Source organism: Anolis carolinensis, unplaced genomic scaffold (assembly GCF_035594765.1).
Source record: "Anolis carolinensis isolate JA03-04 unplaced genomic scaffold, rAnoCar3.1.pri scaffold_11, whole genome shotgun sequence".
Classification (NCBI taxonomy): domain Eukaryota; kingdom Metazoa; phylum Chordata; class Lepidosauria; order Squamata; family Dactyloidae; genus Anolis; species Anolis carolinensis.
In genome coordinates, this window is record NW_026943822.1 from 25,396,607 (window position 1) to 25,414,951 (window position 18,345).

General features: G+C 50.0%; 1 protein-coding gene and 1 long non-coding RNA gene across 10 annotated transcripts in view; one reads left to right on the plus strand and one right to left on the minus strand.

Moving 5' to 3' along the window:
- The window catches only part of tcf12 (transcription factor 12), a 48,080-nt gene extending 32,880 nt beyond the window's left edge, over positions 1-15,200 (plus strand). For 2 of the 9 annotated variants that reach the window (XM_062963418.1, XM_062963420.1), the window contains 12 exons: positions 1,252-1,357; positions 2,033-2,175; positions 2,781-2,931; positions 3,097-3,161; positions 5,626-5,704; positions 6,357-6,430; positions 8,327-8,542; positions 10,828-10,942; positions 11,051-11,201; positions 11,585-11,817; positions 13,088-13,241; positions 13,743-15,200. In XM_062963418.1, the coding sequence (XP_062819488.1) occupies positions 1,252-1,357; positions 2,033-2,175; positions 2,781-2,931; positions 3,097-3,161; positions 5,626-5,704; positions 6,357-6,430; positions 8,327-8,542; positions 10,828-10,942; positions 11,051-11,201; positions 11,585-11,817; positions 13,088-13,230 (1,476 nt within the window). In that variant the 3' untranslated portion in view covers positions 13,231-13,241; positions 13,743-15,200. The other 7 variants (XM_062963421.1, XM_062963422.1, XM_062963414.1 and 4 more) reach the window with 6 other exon arrangements.
- Positions 15,177-18,345, minus strand: part of LOC100556609 (uncharacterized) — a 44,362-nt gene continuing 41,193 nt past the window's right edge. The window contains exon 3 of the long non-coding RNA XR_010000949.1: positions 15,177-16,335. This is a non-coding gene — a long non-coding RNA (uncharacterized LOC100556609). The remainder of the gene's footprint in view (positions 16,336-18,345) is intronic.

Below are 18,345 nucleotides of genomic sequence, written 5' to 3' on the forward strand. Positions count from 1 at the left end.
TTGTTCCAGAGCTAATAACAGGAAAGTGTGGTTAATCAGAAATGGCCTGTTTCAACACCTTGTGCCCAGAAGGAAAGGTGGATCTGTTCAATGTCTCAATGCATGACTCAATGCTATGGGATGCTGGGATTTGTAGTTTGGTGAGGCATCAGCATCTTTTAGCAAGAAGGCTCAAGACTTTGTCAGACTACAGCTCCTTGCAGGCGATGCCTGTGTCCACCTGCCAGGACAAAGCCGGAGTTGAACTACTGAATTACGTACTTGTGTTGTTGCATGGCCTTTGGGGAGGCCCAGAAGAGCCAGGTTTGGGGGCTGCCTTGGATCGGGGGCCCTCCCTTGCCCGCCTCCCAAAACCCAAAGTGACTCTGAGCCTGGTTGTGCCTCCTCCTGGGCGCCTTCGCCTCAGCCTCAGAGGCAATCCTCCTTCGTGCTTTTTACTTACGTTGTTTCGTAACCAAAAACGAACCCCGTGATTAAGCGAGAGGGAGAGGGCCTTCATCTGCAGGTGATCATCAGAGGGCTGGAGAGGCCTGGTTTTAATTTGGGGGCGGCTCTGATGGCAACAAAGGGAAACTTGCTCTTTTTATGGGGTTGGCAGCCGGCTTCCTCGCATCTGGAGCTCATGAAATCTTGGAGAGCACATCAGTGGCGCGTTTGCCGCAAGAATCCTTTGATCTCCCACTTCCAGACAGGGCCCGAGCGCGGCTTGATGTTTCTGCAGCAACGTTTTTGCAAGCCATGCCGTAGGCACCAGAGAAACCCATTGGGCCTCCCTCCCGCCATACGCTCCTGGCCCTTGCGCTTTTCATTGGGCCAGATTTGGGCAAAAACAGGTGGCTGCCACACCTTGGTTGCAGATAATTCAGTCTATGAAGTATCCCATTTGGTAGAAAAAAACGGGTCACAGCCATAGAAACCCGCTAGATGCAAACTTGGGCGAGTCACACTCTCTCAGCCTCAGAGGAAGGCCTTGATGGCAAACCTTTTCTGAAATAATCTTGACAATAAAACTCCAGTTTGGAAAGAGGGGGCCACCAGAAGTGGGCTCAGCTAGGTACAGCCTATATAAATGTCTCAAAGGTGTTGCATATATAGACTCACCTGTGTTTTCGTGTGCCATGGACTTCTGAAAAGCTTGTGACTCCGTGAAGCATGGGTGTCATCTCATTGATGCTCTAGTTTCTTTAGGTTTAAGCTTTTCCTGCGATGTTGACCCTTTACATATTTCTCCTTTCATTGCCGTGGTTTTAGGTCTACGCGCCATCCCCAAATTCAGATGACTTTAATCGAGAATCTCCAAGTTACCCATCTCCAAAGCCACCAAGCAGTATGTTTGCCAGCACTTTCCTTTTACAAGGTGAGACATTACAAACAGAGCTATTTTTTAAAAGACATGAGAATTGGGGGGGGGGGGGGGGGGGGGAGTGTGTAAAGCCATATCAAATTCAGGATCATCCACGTCATAGTATTTGTAGTTCCCGTGTTGGGTTGTACAAGCTGAGCAAAGCTGGCAAGAAGAGAATAAACGCATTTGAAACGTGGGGCTGGGAGAGAGTTCTGTCCAAAAGGCAAACGAGTGGGCCCTGGAGCCAGAGCCCTTTCTCTTGGATACATCATGAGGAGACAAAGCTCATGAGAAAACACAATAAAGCTGTGGAAATTGGGGCGTTGCAGAAAAGCAGAGCTCTCCTCCTTGGACCAGGCCTCAACAGGAAATGATGTTGGCTGTTTGCTCCTGAAGGCAACCTGTCTGAACCCCGAGGCTTCTGAATAGAAAGTATTTGCCCCAAACCGAGTCTTCTCCCTCCTCCTCCATAATTATCAGAGGGGCTCAATGCCTTGTCAGCACCATCTTGGGGTAGCCGCAGAACAGAGGAAAAGTGGTAAAAGCGATGCAGCAGAAGCGGGGAAGTGAAACTGCAGTGTTGTGCAAAAACATGTGCTCTTTGCCTTATGGTAAAAACCGTGGCTCTGGCTAAGTGCCTCTTCTTTTCCCTCCCCTTCTCTCCCCTCCCCATGGGACCGACTCAAGATGGGACCCACGCAGCCTCTGACCCTTGGAGCCCTTCCAACGGGGTGAGCCAGGCGGGATACGGGGCCATGCTGGAAGGGGCCGCCGCCTCCCACGTCACACACGCCGGCAGCTTTGGCGGCCGACACGCTCACGAGCGCCTGGTAAGACCCGCACCCGGCTCCCCATCATCCTACCGTCAGGGGAAGCGTCCTTTAAAGGCCAATAGGTTTTCAGACATGGGTGAACTTTGGCCCTTCCTCCAGGTATTTTGGACTTCAACTCCCACAATTCCGATAGGCTGTTAGGAGGGCCAATATCTGCCCAGACCTGGTTTAGATTGCAGGGAACAAGTGAAGTGAAGAAGTAGGGTATTTATCTTGTTTTGCTCCACTCTTCAGTCCCTTGAATTGGTGGAAGAATCAATAAAATAATAATAATAATAATAACAATAATATATTCCCTGCTTTTCCTTGTGACTCAAGGTGCGGTACAACAGCTTAATAGTGGTTGATCTGTGATAGCTGGATTTTAATCAATGCAAATGAATATTACTTTGCCTCAAGGGTCATGTTACCTTTTGAAAAACACACCCCTTTCTTGTATGTTACTGGAAAAGGCAGATAGTTTAAGGTGATCTTTTCCTCCTCAGTTTTACATCTTAAGCTTTTAACCCGTAACTCAGGTGTGAGGCAGGCAGGCAAATTAGGAGGTTGGCTTATCCTGGGGGCTCTCCTCGTCCTCATTCCCCGTTTCTGCTTCTTCCTAGAGCTACCCCCCACACTCGGTCTCGCCCACTGATCTCAACACCAGCCTTCCTCCGATGTCCAGCTTCCACCGAGGCAGCGGCAGTGGTTCGTCCTACGCAGCAGCCTCCCACACCCCACCGGTCAATGGGTCAGACAACAGCAGCATTCTGGGTAAGCTTTTTGAGCCCCGGTATGGCACAAAGCTGGCCCTACGAAGAGACTGGGCGACCTTCACTTTCCTCACAGCCATTCCTTTGGGAGAGCATTTTTCTTCAATTGGGCCATGCAACACTGACCGTTGGCATTCAATCCCCATTCTGTTGCCTTCTTTTGCAGTCAACAGAGGCAATGCGACCGGAAGCTCTCAGACGGGGGACGCCCTCGGGAAAGCCCTGGCCTCTGTAAGTAATGCTTCTGGGATCCATCGTGGCCACGTTTGTGCTTGTTCCTGGGCTCTTTCACACCATGCGCTGTGGGATCCTCGGGAGAATTATCAGTGTATTCCCATAAACTGCAAATCCAGGATACCATAGGATGAAACCATGTACTGTTACTGTTGCTTCCTATTTTGCTGCTTGTACCAAGTAGAGACTATATAAAATACTCTCTGAGGATTCAGGGGCAGCTTCCCCAGATCCTTCTTCTGAAATACGGCCTCGAGCACCTGGACTTCTCCCTCCAAGGCCAAGCCATGGCTGGCTCCGCTTAACTTCCAGAATCTAAACAGGATCGGGCCCCTTTGGGGTATTTAGGAAGGAAGTGGCCATGTGAAAGGACTCACTTGGGGTCTTGGCATGCGGTGGCATGGCTTTGTGTGGTGAATGTTCTGGTTAAAGTGGGTGAAACTGGCTTTGAAGTGATGAAACCACACCAGCCTTCCTCCTCCTCCTCCTCCTCTCCGCACCCTAGCTTTTAAGTACTGTTAGTAGCAATGGTTCTGCTGGCAGCATACATACCTCTTTGTTTTGTTTTCTTTTAAGAGGCCTTTCATGTGTGAAACATCAGAAGATTCAGCATTACTTCTCCAGTTTTTAGCATTAAAGGCCATCCAGAATACTGTGTGATTAAACATGTAGGGCCAGATAATACGTTTGCAAAGGTTCTTTTATTTCAGGCTTAAGCCTGGATAATTGTGGTCTTAATCTCAGAGTAGGCAAGAAAGGAGAATTGTACATGAAAGTATTTACACAAAGTTCGCAAAGCCCCGTGGATTAGACGTCGGTTTGGATAATGAACCAGTGCGGAGAGAGAGCAAAGACAATCTGGGTGTTTGTGTGGCGTTTCTAACGTGTCTCCCTGAACGTTTGCCAAACAATAGCCCTTGAGACGGTGCCCGTGGACGGCGGCGGCGGAGGGGAGAAACATCTGGTTTATTTCAGGCCTTAATGCCAAATCAAAACACTGGGTCTTTAATTTAGAGGAGATCAAAGCTGGGGCCTGTTTAACTTTGTTGATTATATCAGATCTGCTTTTGTCAGAACCTCTGTTTGGAGGCGGGGGACTGGGGGGGGGCAGCCTTTGTTCCATTGGGATCTCAAAATGGCCCCTGGTCCCAGAACAAAGGCAAGGGGGGGGGGGCGCGGAAGGTGGCTTTGGGAAGCCATTCCTGGGTGGCTGGAGCAGGACAAAGCAGGGCTGCAATGGGGCCTTCAGGCAGCCAGGTTGGGGACTTCCAGCCCTCTCTTCTGGCTCAGCCTTTGGGGCGGGTGGGGGGCTTTCATAGGAATCTTGAATGGCTGAGGGAGGGGTGTCCTTGGCTGCAGGAAAAGGAGGCCTCCTTGGCAGAAGGCCCTACAAATCTCTCCTCATTGCTCCTCTGCACCCAAGAAGCCCTTTCCTGTTGGAACCAGCTCTCTGAAAACCTTATGCAGCCCTTGCTCTCCATCAACTCCGTGGAGCTGCACAACATGAATGCCTTTTTCTGTGGCCATTCCCCACAGGGCTGGTGGCTTTGGCCATTATTGAACTGAAAAGTACTGGAGACCCATGGAGGCGTTCTTGGTTGCAGTCTCACCAGTGTTAAAATGTCAGAGAAGCCAGTTGGTCGGAGAGAGGGACCTTTCCAGCAGGATTAGCCCATGTTTTCTGTCTCAGAGAATGAATGTCATGAAGGCGTGAACTGTGTGGCTAGGCAAACCTTGAGCTGGCATGGGCCTCCTTCAGGGCTATGAAGGAGACATTTGGAAGCCATTGTGTCTGGTTCTGCTCTGCTGTCCAGAGACATGGTTAGTCTGGAAACAAGCTCTCTTTGGTCACGTGTTTGTGATGCCAGCTTGCTTTCATTAACCATTGTTGAGATTATTAGTGGATAAAAACATGCTCCCTCTTTCTCAGTCGCTCACTCGCTGGGTGCCTTGCAGCCACTCTGGAGAAAGAGAAGGCACATCAAGGCCCAGAGGAGGCGGGCCAGGCACATTCTCGCAGCATGAAGAATGTGGTTGTTGAATTTGGGCTCCAGTCTTCAGGAGAAGATGTATTTGCACTTCTGCTTTCCTGGGTGGCTGGAGCGGGACACACATTTTGCATGCCTGGGTTGTTTCTCTGTATAAGAAAAAGTCACTGGCCTGTTTTGCCAGGAGGGCATTTGTACCAGGAATAAAACGTCAAAGGAGAGCGGACAACGTGGGACAACTGTATTGTTGTTTTTGTAGGTTGTTTCACCCATTGTTGGGAACAGGGTTGTTTCCAAATTATTACAGGAGGATACCTGAATCTCAGTGTATTCACAAAAAATGCATTTGATTGAGACTTGTTTTGCTTTCCGTCTCCTTCCTACATACTGAGAGACAGCTAGGATCTCCTTTAGGTTTCTGGCACAGAGTATCAATGCGCGTGCTGAAGTCTGCCTTTCTTTTTGCCCTTTAGATTTATTCTCCTGACCACACCAGCAGCAGCTTTCCTTCCAATCCCTCCACACCGGTTGGATCCCCTTCGCCACTCACAGGTAGGACCTTCTTTCTTTTCCCTGAGAACTTTGGAAGTCAACAGCAGAATGACACGACCACACGCACAACAAAAGGAAAACGCGCTCAAATCACAAGTTTTCCTCAAAAACAACCGCAAAGAATTCAGCAGAGGTTACCCCTCTCAAGCCCACACTATATGAACATTTACCTGTTCCTGCTGCCCACATTTTGGCAGCTAAACCCAGATTTTGCTGGGTTTTCCTAGCACAGGTTTCTTGCTTCCTGATTTCCTTCAGCAAGTAGAACTGCGATGCTCCCGGGGCCACCGCTTCCTCCGCTGTGGGTCCGGTCCCATCCTTCCTTTAACGCTTGGGCCTCCACTGCCTCACAAGCAGCTCCTCAGTGAAATTTAGCAAGGAAATTAAAGTTAATGGCTGGATGATGGAGCTCTGAGGGCATACTGTTCCTATACTGCATTGTGCAGAAGCCTTTCCTGCACCAACGAAGAGTCCAAGCAAGTAGACGAAAAGTGCATATCCTGGAAATCTTAGCTTTCCTATTATCAAGAAATGTACACCTGTCAGTGGGATAAGAAACAGCCTGGTTGGTCCTGGCAGCCAATGCATCTGTTGTTACCAGCTCCAATGGAGGCTTGCTGCCTCCGTGTTTTAACCGCCTTTCTTTTGGTAGGTGCCAGCCAGTGGTCCCGGGCCGGAGGACAGGCCCCTTCCTCGCCCAACTATGAGAACTCCCTGCACTCCTTGGTAAGGACTGCTTAACGCCAATGGGATGGGAATTGGGGGGGGGGGGTCTCCTTGTGTCTCTGATGGACCCCGGTCCCTCAAGCGAAGGAGAGTAGCTGCGCTGCAGAGGGATTCTTGCTCACAAACGGCTGCCTTCAAGTGAACAATACCAAGCGCAGCAACGGGTGGGCCTTCTGCCATCTGTTCTCTGGGCATCAAGCTCCTTCCGCACTGGAAGAAACACTCAAGACAGCTGGTGTGTGATATTTGGGGTTGAAATTAGGGAACCTGTTTTGTGACGCGCTCCAACCGGATTCATCTGAGCAAATATTTCACACCTTTTGTCTTCTGGCTGCAAAACCCTCATGACATCCTCATGCATTTTATTAAAGTATCACAATAAGCCTGGCTCCCCTTTTTAATCCTTCTGCTGAATCTTGCCTTGAGCCAAGGATTGGACCTGATGACCCAGAGGAACTCTGTGATTCTATGCAAAAACATGGAGATGTTAGACCACTGGCAGGTTAAGGAGAGGATCCTTTGCTCTGGAGAGTTTTTTGAGAGCACGGAGGCTTGTAAACTTAGCAGGTGGGCAGGGATTATTCAAGCCATAGAACAGGAACCACAATGGAAAGAGAAATGGTCTCCAAAGTTGTCCTTATTCTGACGGAGCTAATAAGCAAGAAAAGAGAATCCAACCCTTGCCACCCATTTTGCGAATTGTGCAAATGGGACCTTTCGCTGTTCCTGCCGTTTGGGGCGCCCGAGGCTCTCCTCCTTCCGCCCAAGCCCGGCTTTGTGGGATTAACTTGACTAACCACTGTGGCTGAATAACGCACCTCTTTAGACTTTACCTAACCTGTGCTTTGCTTCCTGTTGTCTTGACTTTGCCAGAAAAACCGCGTTGAGCAGCAACTTCACGAGCATTTGCAAGATGCTATGTCCTTTTTAAAGGATGTCTGTGAGGTACTATTTCTCTTTAAGATGCTGCCTTTGTATAAATATAGACATATATGTATTTCCACCCTGTTAACTCTACTTACAGATTTCTTCTTTAAAAGTAGCCCTCCGCACTTTATGGCATACATTAGTCTACCATGGATGGCGCGCCCCTTCCTTCAGACCATCCTGAGACCTTCCTTGGCTGAAATTAGATTCAAATACGTTATTTGAAAGAGAAATAAACCTAAATAAAGGGGGCGGGGTAAGGGTTGTGAGGGCAGCGCCAAGTGTGTTGACATTACAGAAGGGAAAACCATTTCCCCATAATAGACCCCATCAGAAGCACGTGACAGGAGAGACCCCAAATTTGAATGGGGGGCTAAGCAATAGTCCGTGCTCTTGGCTCCATGTGAGCTGTGCTCTGGGGCTGCAGGGGACCGAGTTGCCTTAAAGCAGGTCCGGTAGCCCATGCTTCTTGACTACATTTCCCTGGCGTCCTGCTTCATTTCCAAAGCCCTTTGCAAGGAAACATGATGTTATACCTTTGGGGCTTGGCGGGAGGGGGGGGGGGGGAAGGCCGCAGCTGCAAGGCGGAGGAAGGGCTGAGGTTTACACTGGGTTTGTTGCATGTTGTGTCTCCCCTTTTCAGTCTCACAAGCACTGGCTGACTGGAAAGCCCCTATTTTTCCAAATTCCTCAGGGGAACTATGCATCCTGTCGTCCCTTCTCAATCCAATCTGGACTGTTATATTTATTATTCTCCCCAAAAGCTAAATCCCCAAATACCAAACGGCAGTATGAGCAGGCACTGGTTTAGTGTATGTCATCTGGCTGCCTCCCAAGCCAGGCCCTTCCTGCTTGTCCAGTGTTTCGTTCCCCGCATCCCGTGGCCCCCCCATAGAAAGCATGCCAGTCCATGGATATGCCCCTCCCTTCCCTGGGCACGATCGGTGACCCCTTGCCCTCTTGCCGCAGCAGTCGCGGATGGAGGACCGCTTGGACCGGCTGGACGATGCCATCAACGTGCTGCGGAACCACGCAGTGGGACCTTCCACCAGCCTGGCCGGGGCCCATGCCGCCGACATCCAGAGCCTGCTGGGAGCCGTCCACAACGGGCCTATTGGCAGCTTGAGCGCTAGCTATGGAGCCGCCAGCCTCGCAACAGCAGCTGCTCGACCGGTCTCCTCGCTGGTAAGAAGCCCTTTCCGCTATTCCTTTGGCTGCTTTGGGATCCAGGGGAGATGGAGCCGAGAGACTCAAGGTTAGGTGTGAATAACTCTTAGGGAGAAACTTGGCTGGGGCAGCCGTTGGGGCAGAGGACAGAGAGCACCTGCTGAGAGTTCCAAGTTGGAAGAGCGGTTGTGGGGAAATGAAAAGAAAGGGGAAAGGGAGGGCAAGGGGCAGCCGGCCGGGCCGCTTGGCATTTAACCTGTCAAAGCAAGCCAGAAGTCTGTGCCGGGAGGGAGCGTTGTTGCTTGTGCGGGTGTGGCTTTTCCAGATGCCTGCTAATTGGGAAACGGTACATTGTGGAGGGAGGTGGGATGGGAAATGCAGTCGGGGAGGGCTTGCGCTTAAGTGTTTTGGGACTCAGAATGGGGGGAGGGGCATATAAAATACACACAGCCTCCAAGAACAGATGCTGGCAAAGAGGCCTCGAAAGGAGTCGGTTTGGCCTCGGAAACCGACTTCTGCGCTCAGGCTCTTTATGGAAGTTGGTGTTTGTGAATGGAGCAGGTTTTTTTGCGGCTGGGGTTTGAGTCGCAGTGGGGAAGCATTCCAAACAAATAGCATTTGGGACCGTGTTGTAGGGAGGCACGCAGAGCAACAGAAAGGGCAGACCTCTGGAAGAAAAGCGGACAGGGTTGGCGATCCTCACAGGCATGACATGGAAGCTGCCCAGGCCATTGGAGGCATAGCTAGCTGCCATGCGTGTGCACATGTCCATCCGAGAAGACATTCTTTAACCAGAAGAAGTTCATTAAGATTTAGCAACACTTCCTGAATGTACCACTAGAACCCATTTGAGCCTTTTAAAAATAATTAAATTTCCTTGGAAATGTCCTTGGCAGAAGAAAGAAAGGAATGAGTAATTTTTTTCTCCTGTTTTTAATGGCTTGCACAACCAGGCAGGGTTGCTTAATTTTTGAGCCAGCTCTTGAAAATTAATTTCCTCCTCCTCTTCCTAATGGCTCTTGCTTCATTTTATTTTTTTGGATGTCTGCTTCTTTGGTGTTATCGTGGCAGTTAGTACTTTCGCTGATCTTTATTCAAAACGGTGTATTTAACTCTTTTAATAGCTGTCCTTTGTTTTGCTCCCCCTTCTACATTTTGAAGCATTTGTGTTTTTTGGAAACCAGAAAGCAGCCAGGGAGCTTTGCGCTCAAATGGAAAAGGAGAGAAATGCCTCTCCAACTTCCTTGCCAGACATCTCTAAAAGCTTCCAAGAAATAGGCAATCTCTCTGTATAATGACATATTTTCTTTTAATACTCAGTACTTAGGCAGGTGGAAGCCTTGTTTTCCCAAATGCAGCTGGGGATTCTCTGAGAGAGATATATATATTTCTTCTATACAACTTGTTCTGTGCTTTAAAACAAAAACAGCTTCCAAAATATGGAGGAAGAGGAAGGAGAATGACTCTGACTTTGTCTATTGGTTGGAGTAATTTTTCACCCAAACGACAAATGCCACAAAAGCAGGATGAGTTAAGAGTTCACAGGAAACAGTGCAGATTAACTCCTGGGCCTTGCGTTGTTGTTGGGGCTTTAATCTCTGTCTGAGCAAAACCATCCCCAGAAGTTAAAGGGAAAAGCCACATTAGTTCCTCAAGAGGGATTCAAAGCTCAGCAGTTTACTGGAATGGAAGCATTTATTGAAAAACAGGAAGGAGTTCTCGGGTGTAACTGTGGGCAATAAACCCATTTAATTAAAGGCTTAATCTTTGGGCTGCTGTTCAGCGCTATTTATTTCAGTGAAAAAGCTTCATCTCTGGACTATAATAGCAGGAGAATGGATGCGAGACCCCTCCTTTCTCTGGTTTCAGTTTTATTTTTAATTGCATTGATTTGGCTGTGCTTCAAAGCGATTTCGAAGGTCTTTGTCCTCTGCTAATTCAGACCAAGAGTAATTGAAAACAGAAAGGGTGTGTGTGTGGGGGGGGGGGGGGGGTTAAAGGATGATGCCCCACGGACCCCCTTTCCAGCTCTGTGATTCTACTCCATTTACCATAATCTGACATGCTTTGGAGTCTTCCAGAAGGAATGACCAGTGTCTTGTGTTAGACGTCAGAAATCAGACACTTATCATTTTAATTTGACAACTGCTTCACTAAAGCTTGGTCTTGCACATATTGTCTCCAAAGAATGAATGAATGTATGTATGAAAGAGATTCATTATGGTTTTAGAAAGCCTTTTCCAGTTTGACCCAGTTCCTTTGGCTGGACCATGACCCGCAATGGGCTTCTCTCTTTGCCTCAGGTCAACGCACACCGAGAAGATGGTGCCGGCCTTGCCAGCAACCATTCGGGACTGCCCTCCATGCTCCCTGCTCAGAATGCAGACCTGAACCACAAGGCGCAAGAGAGCTACAGAGGTACGTCAGTCCGCCTGCCTTGAGTTTGGATTTTCCTTAGCGCCCCACTCTGCTGGGCGCCTGGTCCCTTGGGCTGCCTTGTCACTCTCTGCCGGGCTTGGCTTTCAGTGCTGTCGGCCACCTTGGGCCCTGCGGAGATCAAGTCGGAGCACAAGGAGAAAGACGAGAGCGTGCACGATGCAGCCTCTTCGGACGACATGAAATCTGACGACGAGTCCTCCCAAAAGGATATCAAGATTTCATCCAGAGGAAGAACGAGGTACGATGGCAGCTGAGGGTGAATCTGGGGTGGCCAAAGAGACCCCTGTCATGAGTTTGCCATGAGGGAAAATGCCCCGATTCTATCAGGGACCCTATGGAGGAAAGTAGCTAGTTGCGGAATTGGGAAAGGCATGCCCATTTCCCCCCGTCTTCTCCTTTGGAAAGGGGCATCCTAGGTAGCGGTCAGCAGGGAGGCCTTGAAAACCTGTGGGGCTCTCCCCCATATCCCACCTGTTGCTGCTTATTATTATTATTATTATTATTATTATTATTATTATTATTATTATTACTACTACTACTACTACTACTACTACTACTACAGAGAGATAAAACACAACAATGCATTTAAAAAATGTATACACAATGCTCCTCTTTCCACAGCAGCACCAACGAAGATGAGGACCTGAACCCAGAGCAGAAGCTGGAGCGGGAGCGGGAGCGGCGGATGGCCAACAACGCCCGGGAGCGCCTGCGGGTGCGAGACATCAATGAGGCCTTCAAGGAGCTGGGCCGGATGTGCCAGCTGCACCTGAAGAGCGAGAAGCCCCAGACCAAGCTGCTCATCCTGCACCAGGCCGTGGCCGTCATCCTCAGCCTCGAGCAGCAAGTGCGGGGTGAGCCTGATCAAGGGGTCTCTGGACGGGTGGGCGCATTCCAGGTCGCCTTTGGAGATGATGTGGGAATTTCAGGTTCCTCCCTTGTCTGTCCTGCACAAAGCAATGTCTGGGCTTCCCTGCTTCCTGCGTGCAGTATGCTGCTTTTGAGTTGTGGCGGGCAGGACAGCGAGATGGTTCCGTTACTATGGGCCTGAAGCCCTCTGGGACCCAGGCAGGGCCTCCTCTTCTCAGTCAGAAGCCTTCTGACTGAGCTCCGTGCTTCCGTCGACCCCAGAGTTCTGAGCCCCGACCAGCAGCAATTTTGTACCCAGCGTGCATTCTGTCATGTCCATTTATCGTACTCCTTATGAGCCTTGCATGATTTGGAAGGGGGATGTGTCACCAGCTGCCCCCTGAAGCAGCCTCCCCCCACAGCAGCATCCCATCCATCCCCAACCTTGGAAAGTTCTCTCACCCCCTTTGCACACACACGCTCGCACACTCCCTTCTGCTGCTGCTGCTGCTGCTGCTGCTGCTGCTGCTTCCTCCTCCTCCTCCTCCTCCTCCTCCTCCTCCTCCTCCCTTGGGCTGCTGGCTGGACCCAGCTGTGCCGCGCCTTGCCCCCCCCCCCTCAGCTGGTGCTCTTCCAGGGAGGGCATCTCAATGTCTTGGAAATGCGGAAGGTGTCAACATCAATATCTGTTCAGTGGCTGGAATCGTGGCTCAATGTCTCATCCACACTCTTGCTTTGATGCCGGCAGCCGAGGCCTCGTTTTCACCCACTTTGCCCATCAGTGGGTTGGGGGGGGGGGGACGAGGACCAGAAGGGACAGAATCGGGGGGGGAATGGAGGGGGTGCCAGTCTTTGTTAGATCAGAAGGTCAGCTCCATGGCGAAGGAGCAGGCAAGCAAGCCAGCAGTGGCCGGTGGGCCAGGCTGGGATGGCTCATAGCACATCCTTGGTTTATAAACACAACAAAACTTTCCATCCTTTGGGTTAGAGACTGGCATGTACAGTTACGTTCGTCCTTCCTATTACAATATTTTTCCATTCTTCTAACATCATTATTATTTTAAAATGTGAAACTTATTTTATTTGTTTCCACTTCAGTCATCTCAGGAGGGCTTTTCCCTGAAGGTACAGTGTAAATACATTAATTCTAAAGAGAGAGAAGCCATCCTCGGCTAGACCCAGCCATTTTCTGCTCTTTTTTTCACAGTCAGGCACCAAAAGGGACTTTCTTTTCCATCCAATGCATTCCTTTTCTCCCTCCCTTTCTTTCCCCAGAGAGGAACCTCAACCCCAAAGCAGCCTGCCTTAAGAGAAGGGAAGAAGAGAAGGTGTCTGCCGTATCGGCAGAGCCCCCACCTCCGCACCCGGGAAGCCACCCTGGCCTTAGTGAAACTACAAACCCTATGGGTCACATGTGAGCACCAGCCAGGTAAAGGGCTCCTCTGCTGCCTCCCGTGTTCATTTCCACTTGTCATGATGCTGCCTCAGGGACATGGACCTAGTGTTAAAAGTAATGGCACTTATTGACCAAGAGTTTTAAGACTTGTAGGAAATCTTAGCAACAGCGGTGATGCTGAAAATCTCTTGGGAGAGATGATCTTTAATCAACGCTGGTTCCATTTTTCATTGTGTGGTTGTAAGTTATCTGGAGATGGCTTCCTGCCTTTTCCATCACTTGAAATTACAGCAACCTTAAGATCCCACTCACAGCCTCTAAAGGCCCATCCTTGTTTGGCCGTGCCTCTCATAAAGCCCCAAAACTCATCCTCTGTTTGACCCTTTGCCTTGCAGCCACAGCAGGACTGTCTTGCTTTGAGTGAAACCGGAGTATAAACTAATAAAAGTTATATAAACAAGGATACATAGAAGTCTCGGCCTACCTGATGCGGTGCCTCCCTCCTTGCTGAGACCTTTTCCATTGTCGCCCCAGAATTCCAGACTGATGGGAGGAAGCCCAGGCGAAGGACCCTTTCTGCACAGGACACAGACTGGAAACCGCCCTCGACGAAGACAACGCTCTGGCCGGCAGGAGGAGAAGCACGAGGCCCCGATGCCATCTTGCGCCATGGGGAAAGCAGCTGCCCAAAGGGCAACTAGCCTGGTTGCCGGCGCCACTTTCCAAGAGAGAGCCTTTCTGCCCTGATGGCGCTCCTTGTCCTCCTCCTCCTCCTCTTCCTCCCACAAGCAGCAGCCAGCCGCTCCCGCACAATCAATCCGAGACTCGTTGCTCTCCTCTCCACTCGCCGTGGAAGTCGCCTTGTGCCTAAACTGAATTGACAAACGCATTGTAACTGCAAATTGTTATTTATTTGTAGAGGTCTGCCTATGAAGAGAAACAGTAAGCCTGTTGAGAGCCATTGGGGGGGGGGGGGGGGTCAGCAGCCATGCCGGCCGGCCTGCCTCCAGGAGGGCATCTGAGTGGGAAGCCAGGGCCGCCGGTGCCCCTTCTTCTCTTTCCCAATGTTATCTCTAGAGTGTGTTAAAGGAAACAACGGGGTCCAGGCCAGGGGGGCTTCCCTCTGCCTCCCATTCCTCGATGTGAGCAGACCCCACGGTGCCCAGATGCCTCGGGCTACAGCCAGGTCTCTTTCAGACAAGCCGTGGATAAAGAACCTGAGCATTGGGAGGGAGGGCAGTGAGGGGTGGCCTCTAAATGTCTCCTCAGCCCCCTCCTCCAGGCTGCTGGGGGTGTCCTGCTTCAGCGAATGGGGTAAGGAAAAGCCACATCAGTTTTGCTTTATTTTCTAAGCAGAAAGCCCACATAAAGCACAAAATGTGTTGAGATGCAAGCCAGGCGCTTCATATTTATGTGCCGCCAGCCTCTGATTGGCAGTCTGGTCCAAACGTCCTTTGGGATGAGGACCCCTGCCCCCTCCCTATGTGAAAGCAGTTCTGTGGAGTGGTCTGTCACCTGCATGCTAGCGCCCCCCCCCCCCCTTTTGATTGAGAAGAGCAGGTTCTTCAGAGAGAGGAGAGAGAAGGGGACTTTGCTCCTGAAGGCCCCCCCCCCAATTGTGCCCTTCCATCCACGGTCTTCCATTGGAGAAGAGGAGTGGGAAGGGGCAGCCCCTGCCTTTCCTCTCTCCTCTGCTTGTCTCTCTTCTCTCCCCAGGAGCAATCCTGCCGCCTTCTGAAAGAACAAATGCGGGGAGCATCTCAGGTGGGGGCTCACCTGCAGCCGCTCTGTTGACTCTGTCATTGTTCTCCTCCTCCTCCTCCTCCCTTTCGGTGCTTCCCGGGGAGCCTTGCAGGGCCTTCCCTCCGCCAGGCCTTTTCCTTGCTCCTTCGCTGTCCTGACTCTCTTAGGTTTTGCCATTAACCCAGAAGCTTCCCTTCACGAAATGGAAAGAGTGAGTGAGAGGAAGAGAACGACTCAGAGAGAGAGAGAGAGAGAAAAAAAACATTTGGCTTATTTTTCACTATAGCTAGTCTTTTATACAATAATCTTGTAAGAAAGTTTCTTGAATTCTAAATATTACTCTTTCTAGATTTTTGAAACCGAAAAAAAAGTTTTCAGTAAAAAAATATTTCTTACTTTATTTTACTATATTAGGTAGTAAAAAAAAAATGTAGGGTTATTTACCGTAACCTGTTCATTAATCTCAGACATTTTACAATAGCCGTGTAAGAGCATAGTAGGGTTCTAGCATATTGTGTAGTACCTTATGGAGTATTGTAAGAGCTACTTGTCCGAGAGGAATGGCTTCTCTCATCTTGTTGCCCGGTTCCCATTGTGGGTGAATTGCCATTTGTACCCCGAGTCAAATTCCAAGGTGTTGCGGAAAAAGCTTTTCCAACCAGCCGTGAGAAAGGTTCAACACTTCTTTTTTTCTGTCAGTGTAACAGAAAACACTATGTATATAACATTTATGTAGCAATAAATGTGCCATCTTTTTTTTAAAAAAAAAATGTCTATCTGTCCAGTTTTAACACCTTGCTTGTCTCTGTTGGCTGCATAATTTTAAATGAGATCAGTCTTAATTGGGGGAATTGTTGCCAAGGACGTATGAATGCAAAAAAGGGGTTTGCTCAATAGAGTGGATTCCAGCCCATGATTCTTGCTGAGGTGTTTCTATGGCATTTTTTTCCGAATGAATCTGGCATTTAAATTTGAACAAATACAGCATACAATTCTTATGTGTTGTCGAAGGCTTTCATGACTGGAATCACAAGGTGGTTGTGTGTTTTCTGGGCTGTGTGACCATGTTCCAGAAGCATTCTTTCCTGATGTTTTGCCCACATCTATGGCAGGCATCCTCAGAGGTTGTGGGGTATTTTGGAAAAAAATAAGGAAGGTTTATCTATCTGTGGAATGATGTCTAAGGTGGAAGGAACTTTTGTCTGTTGGAGGCCAGACAAGAGTTCCTTCTCCCACCCTGGCCTCCATGTTAGAAGCATTCTCTCCTGACATTTCTCCCACACTCACCTCCAACAGACAAGAGTTCCATCTCCCAAGGCAAGGCAGATCCAGAAGGGTCTGCGAAGGAGGACGTCTTCTCTGTTGTGGCCCCAGGGTTCTGATCCTAGCAACCAAACGGAGTGGTGAGAGAGGCAGTCTCTGTGGAGGCGGACTGATACTCGTCCATCTTGTCTCTTCCTTTGGGGAGAAATTGTGACCTCCCCTCCCCCCCTCCCCCAAGTGACTCAGTGCATGGAGACTGACACTTAAAGAGGACGGCAGTTGAGCAATAGAGGATGGAGCCCTGAAGACCCCCACTTGCGGGCACCAGGTATACGTTGCATCACACACCTCACCCCAGTCTTGCATCTATCTTCCATTCAGCCCCTTCGGCCGCCCCATCATTGCAAGATTGGATCATGTCATTCAGTATCGGAAGGCAATGGGAAAACCAATGACCAAACCCGGGGTGGCTCTTCTTTTGACCAACGGAATCTTATCCCTGGTTGTTAGGGATGTTTCCTGCCCCATCGGCCACCCCGTTATTGCAAGACTGAGAAGATACGCTACGCAAGTGGGTGCGAAACGGCTGGGTGGATACTGCAGCCCTCTTTTGTGGCTCCAAAGTCCAAACAGCTACTGGAATCATAGAATCATAGAATCATAGAATAGTAGAGTTGGAAGAGACCTCAAGGGCCATCTAGTCCAACCCCCTGCTAAGAAGCAGGAAATCGCATTCAAAGCACCCCCGACAGATGGCCATCCAGCCTCTGCTTAAAAGCCTCCAAAGAAGGAGCCTCCACCACGGCCCGGGGGAGAGAGTTCCACTGGGGGGGGAGGAAGGAAGGGGAGTCCCTCCGTCACACAGATACACCCCCCCCTTTTCTGGCAGAACCCCTGCCCTCCTGCTTGCATCACTGCCGAAGCCATGACAAAAGGCCAACGTCTCAGGCAAAGTCTTAAGGAAACGGTAATCCAGCCTTGCCCTAATTCCTCTTCTGTCTGACCAGGAGAGCACGACACTTCTATTTATTTCTACCCCACCTCCAAGGCCTCCCCTAATTAGGGGGGGGGGGCTGGATGGCTGGCTCGCCTGCCTGCCTTTCTTGCTTCCTTCCTTCCTTTCCTCAGGGGGCATAGTGACCAGGGACTGGGCTCTGAGATCATTGTTCCTCTGAGTGTCGACTTCAACCACTTTGGGAAGAACAACTGGTATCTTTGGGAGGTTTGCGGCACTTGGACACGATTATGAAACCATCCATCATAAAAGTTAAGTGTCCTGGAATGCGCAGTCTTTCAGATGGAACAATGATGAACCTGTAAGGATTTCCACCTTATAAACTCCTCCCTTCACCTTTGGTTGGGTGCCATCAAGGCATTTCTGAATGTGTGAGATTGAAGGAATTGGCTGCCTGAAGAGGCTTTTGCTGGCCACCAGGTGGCGCCATTGCCACACTTCACCCCCCCCCCCCCAAACTGGAGGGAGGGGCACCATGCCCTGTTGGGAGGGGGGAGCGTCCCCCCATCCTTGGGGTTGGGTCTTTCCAGGGGAGGCAAGAAGGGCAAAACATTGTCCTTGTGCGTCTTCTGCCAACATTGGCTCCTCTCTGGGACAAATGCTCTGCCCGATTTGCAGACCCTAGAACCAGAGTTGTGCAGGCTGTGTTATTGTTGTGCGCATAGCCATGCAGTATGCATGCTTTGTGGTTGTGTTGCAGTTTTCTATGTGCATGTGTTGTACATGGGTCTTCCTCAAACCTGGTGGCGCACTGGGTGCCTATTTTGAGTGCTGTCAACGCATAGGACAGGGAGAATAATGAATGAGGAACTCCACTTCCAAGTTGTGCATAGTTAGACCTTGGACACTGAGACCCAGAAGTCTGATAAGTGTGGCAAGCTAGTGCCATTCCGTGGTGGGCTCAGAAGCCAAGCCTTGCCTCAGTCATGGAGCCCCCACTTTTTGCGCCAAAAAGACACCCCTGTTCCCCTTGGCTTCCAGGCCTTTGGCCCCGGCAGGAAGACGCCACTGAAGCTTTCCAATTGCTTGCCTTTTCCTGTTGGTTTAGTATATAGATTGATTCATTAATCCATATGTATGCAAGTATGCATCTTAAAATACACTGACCCAGCAGAG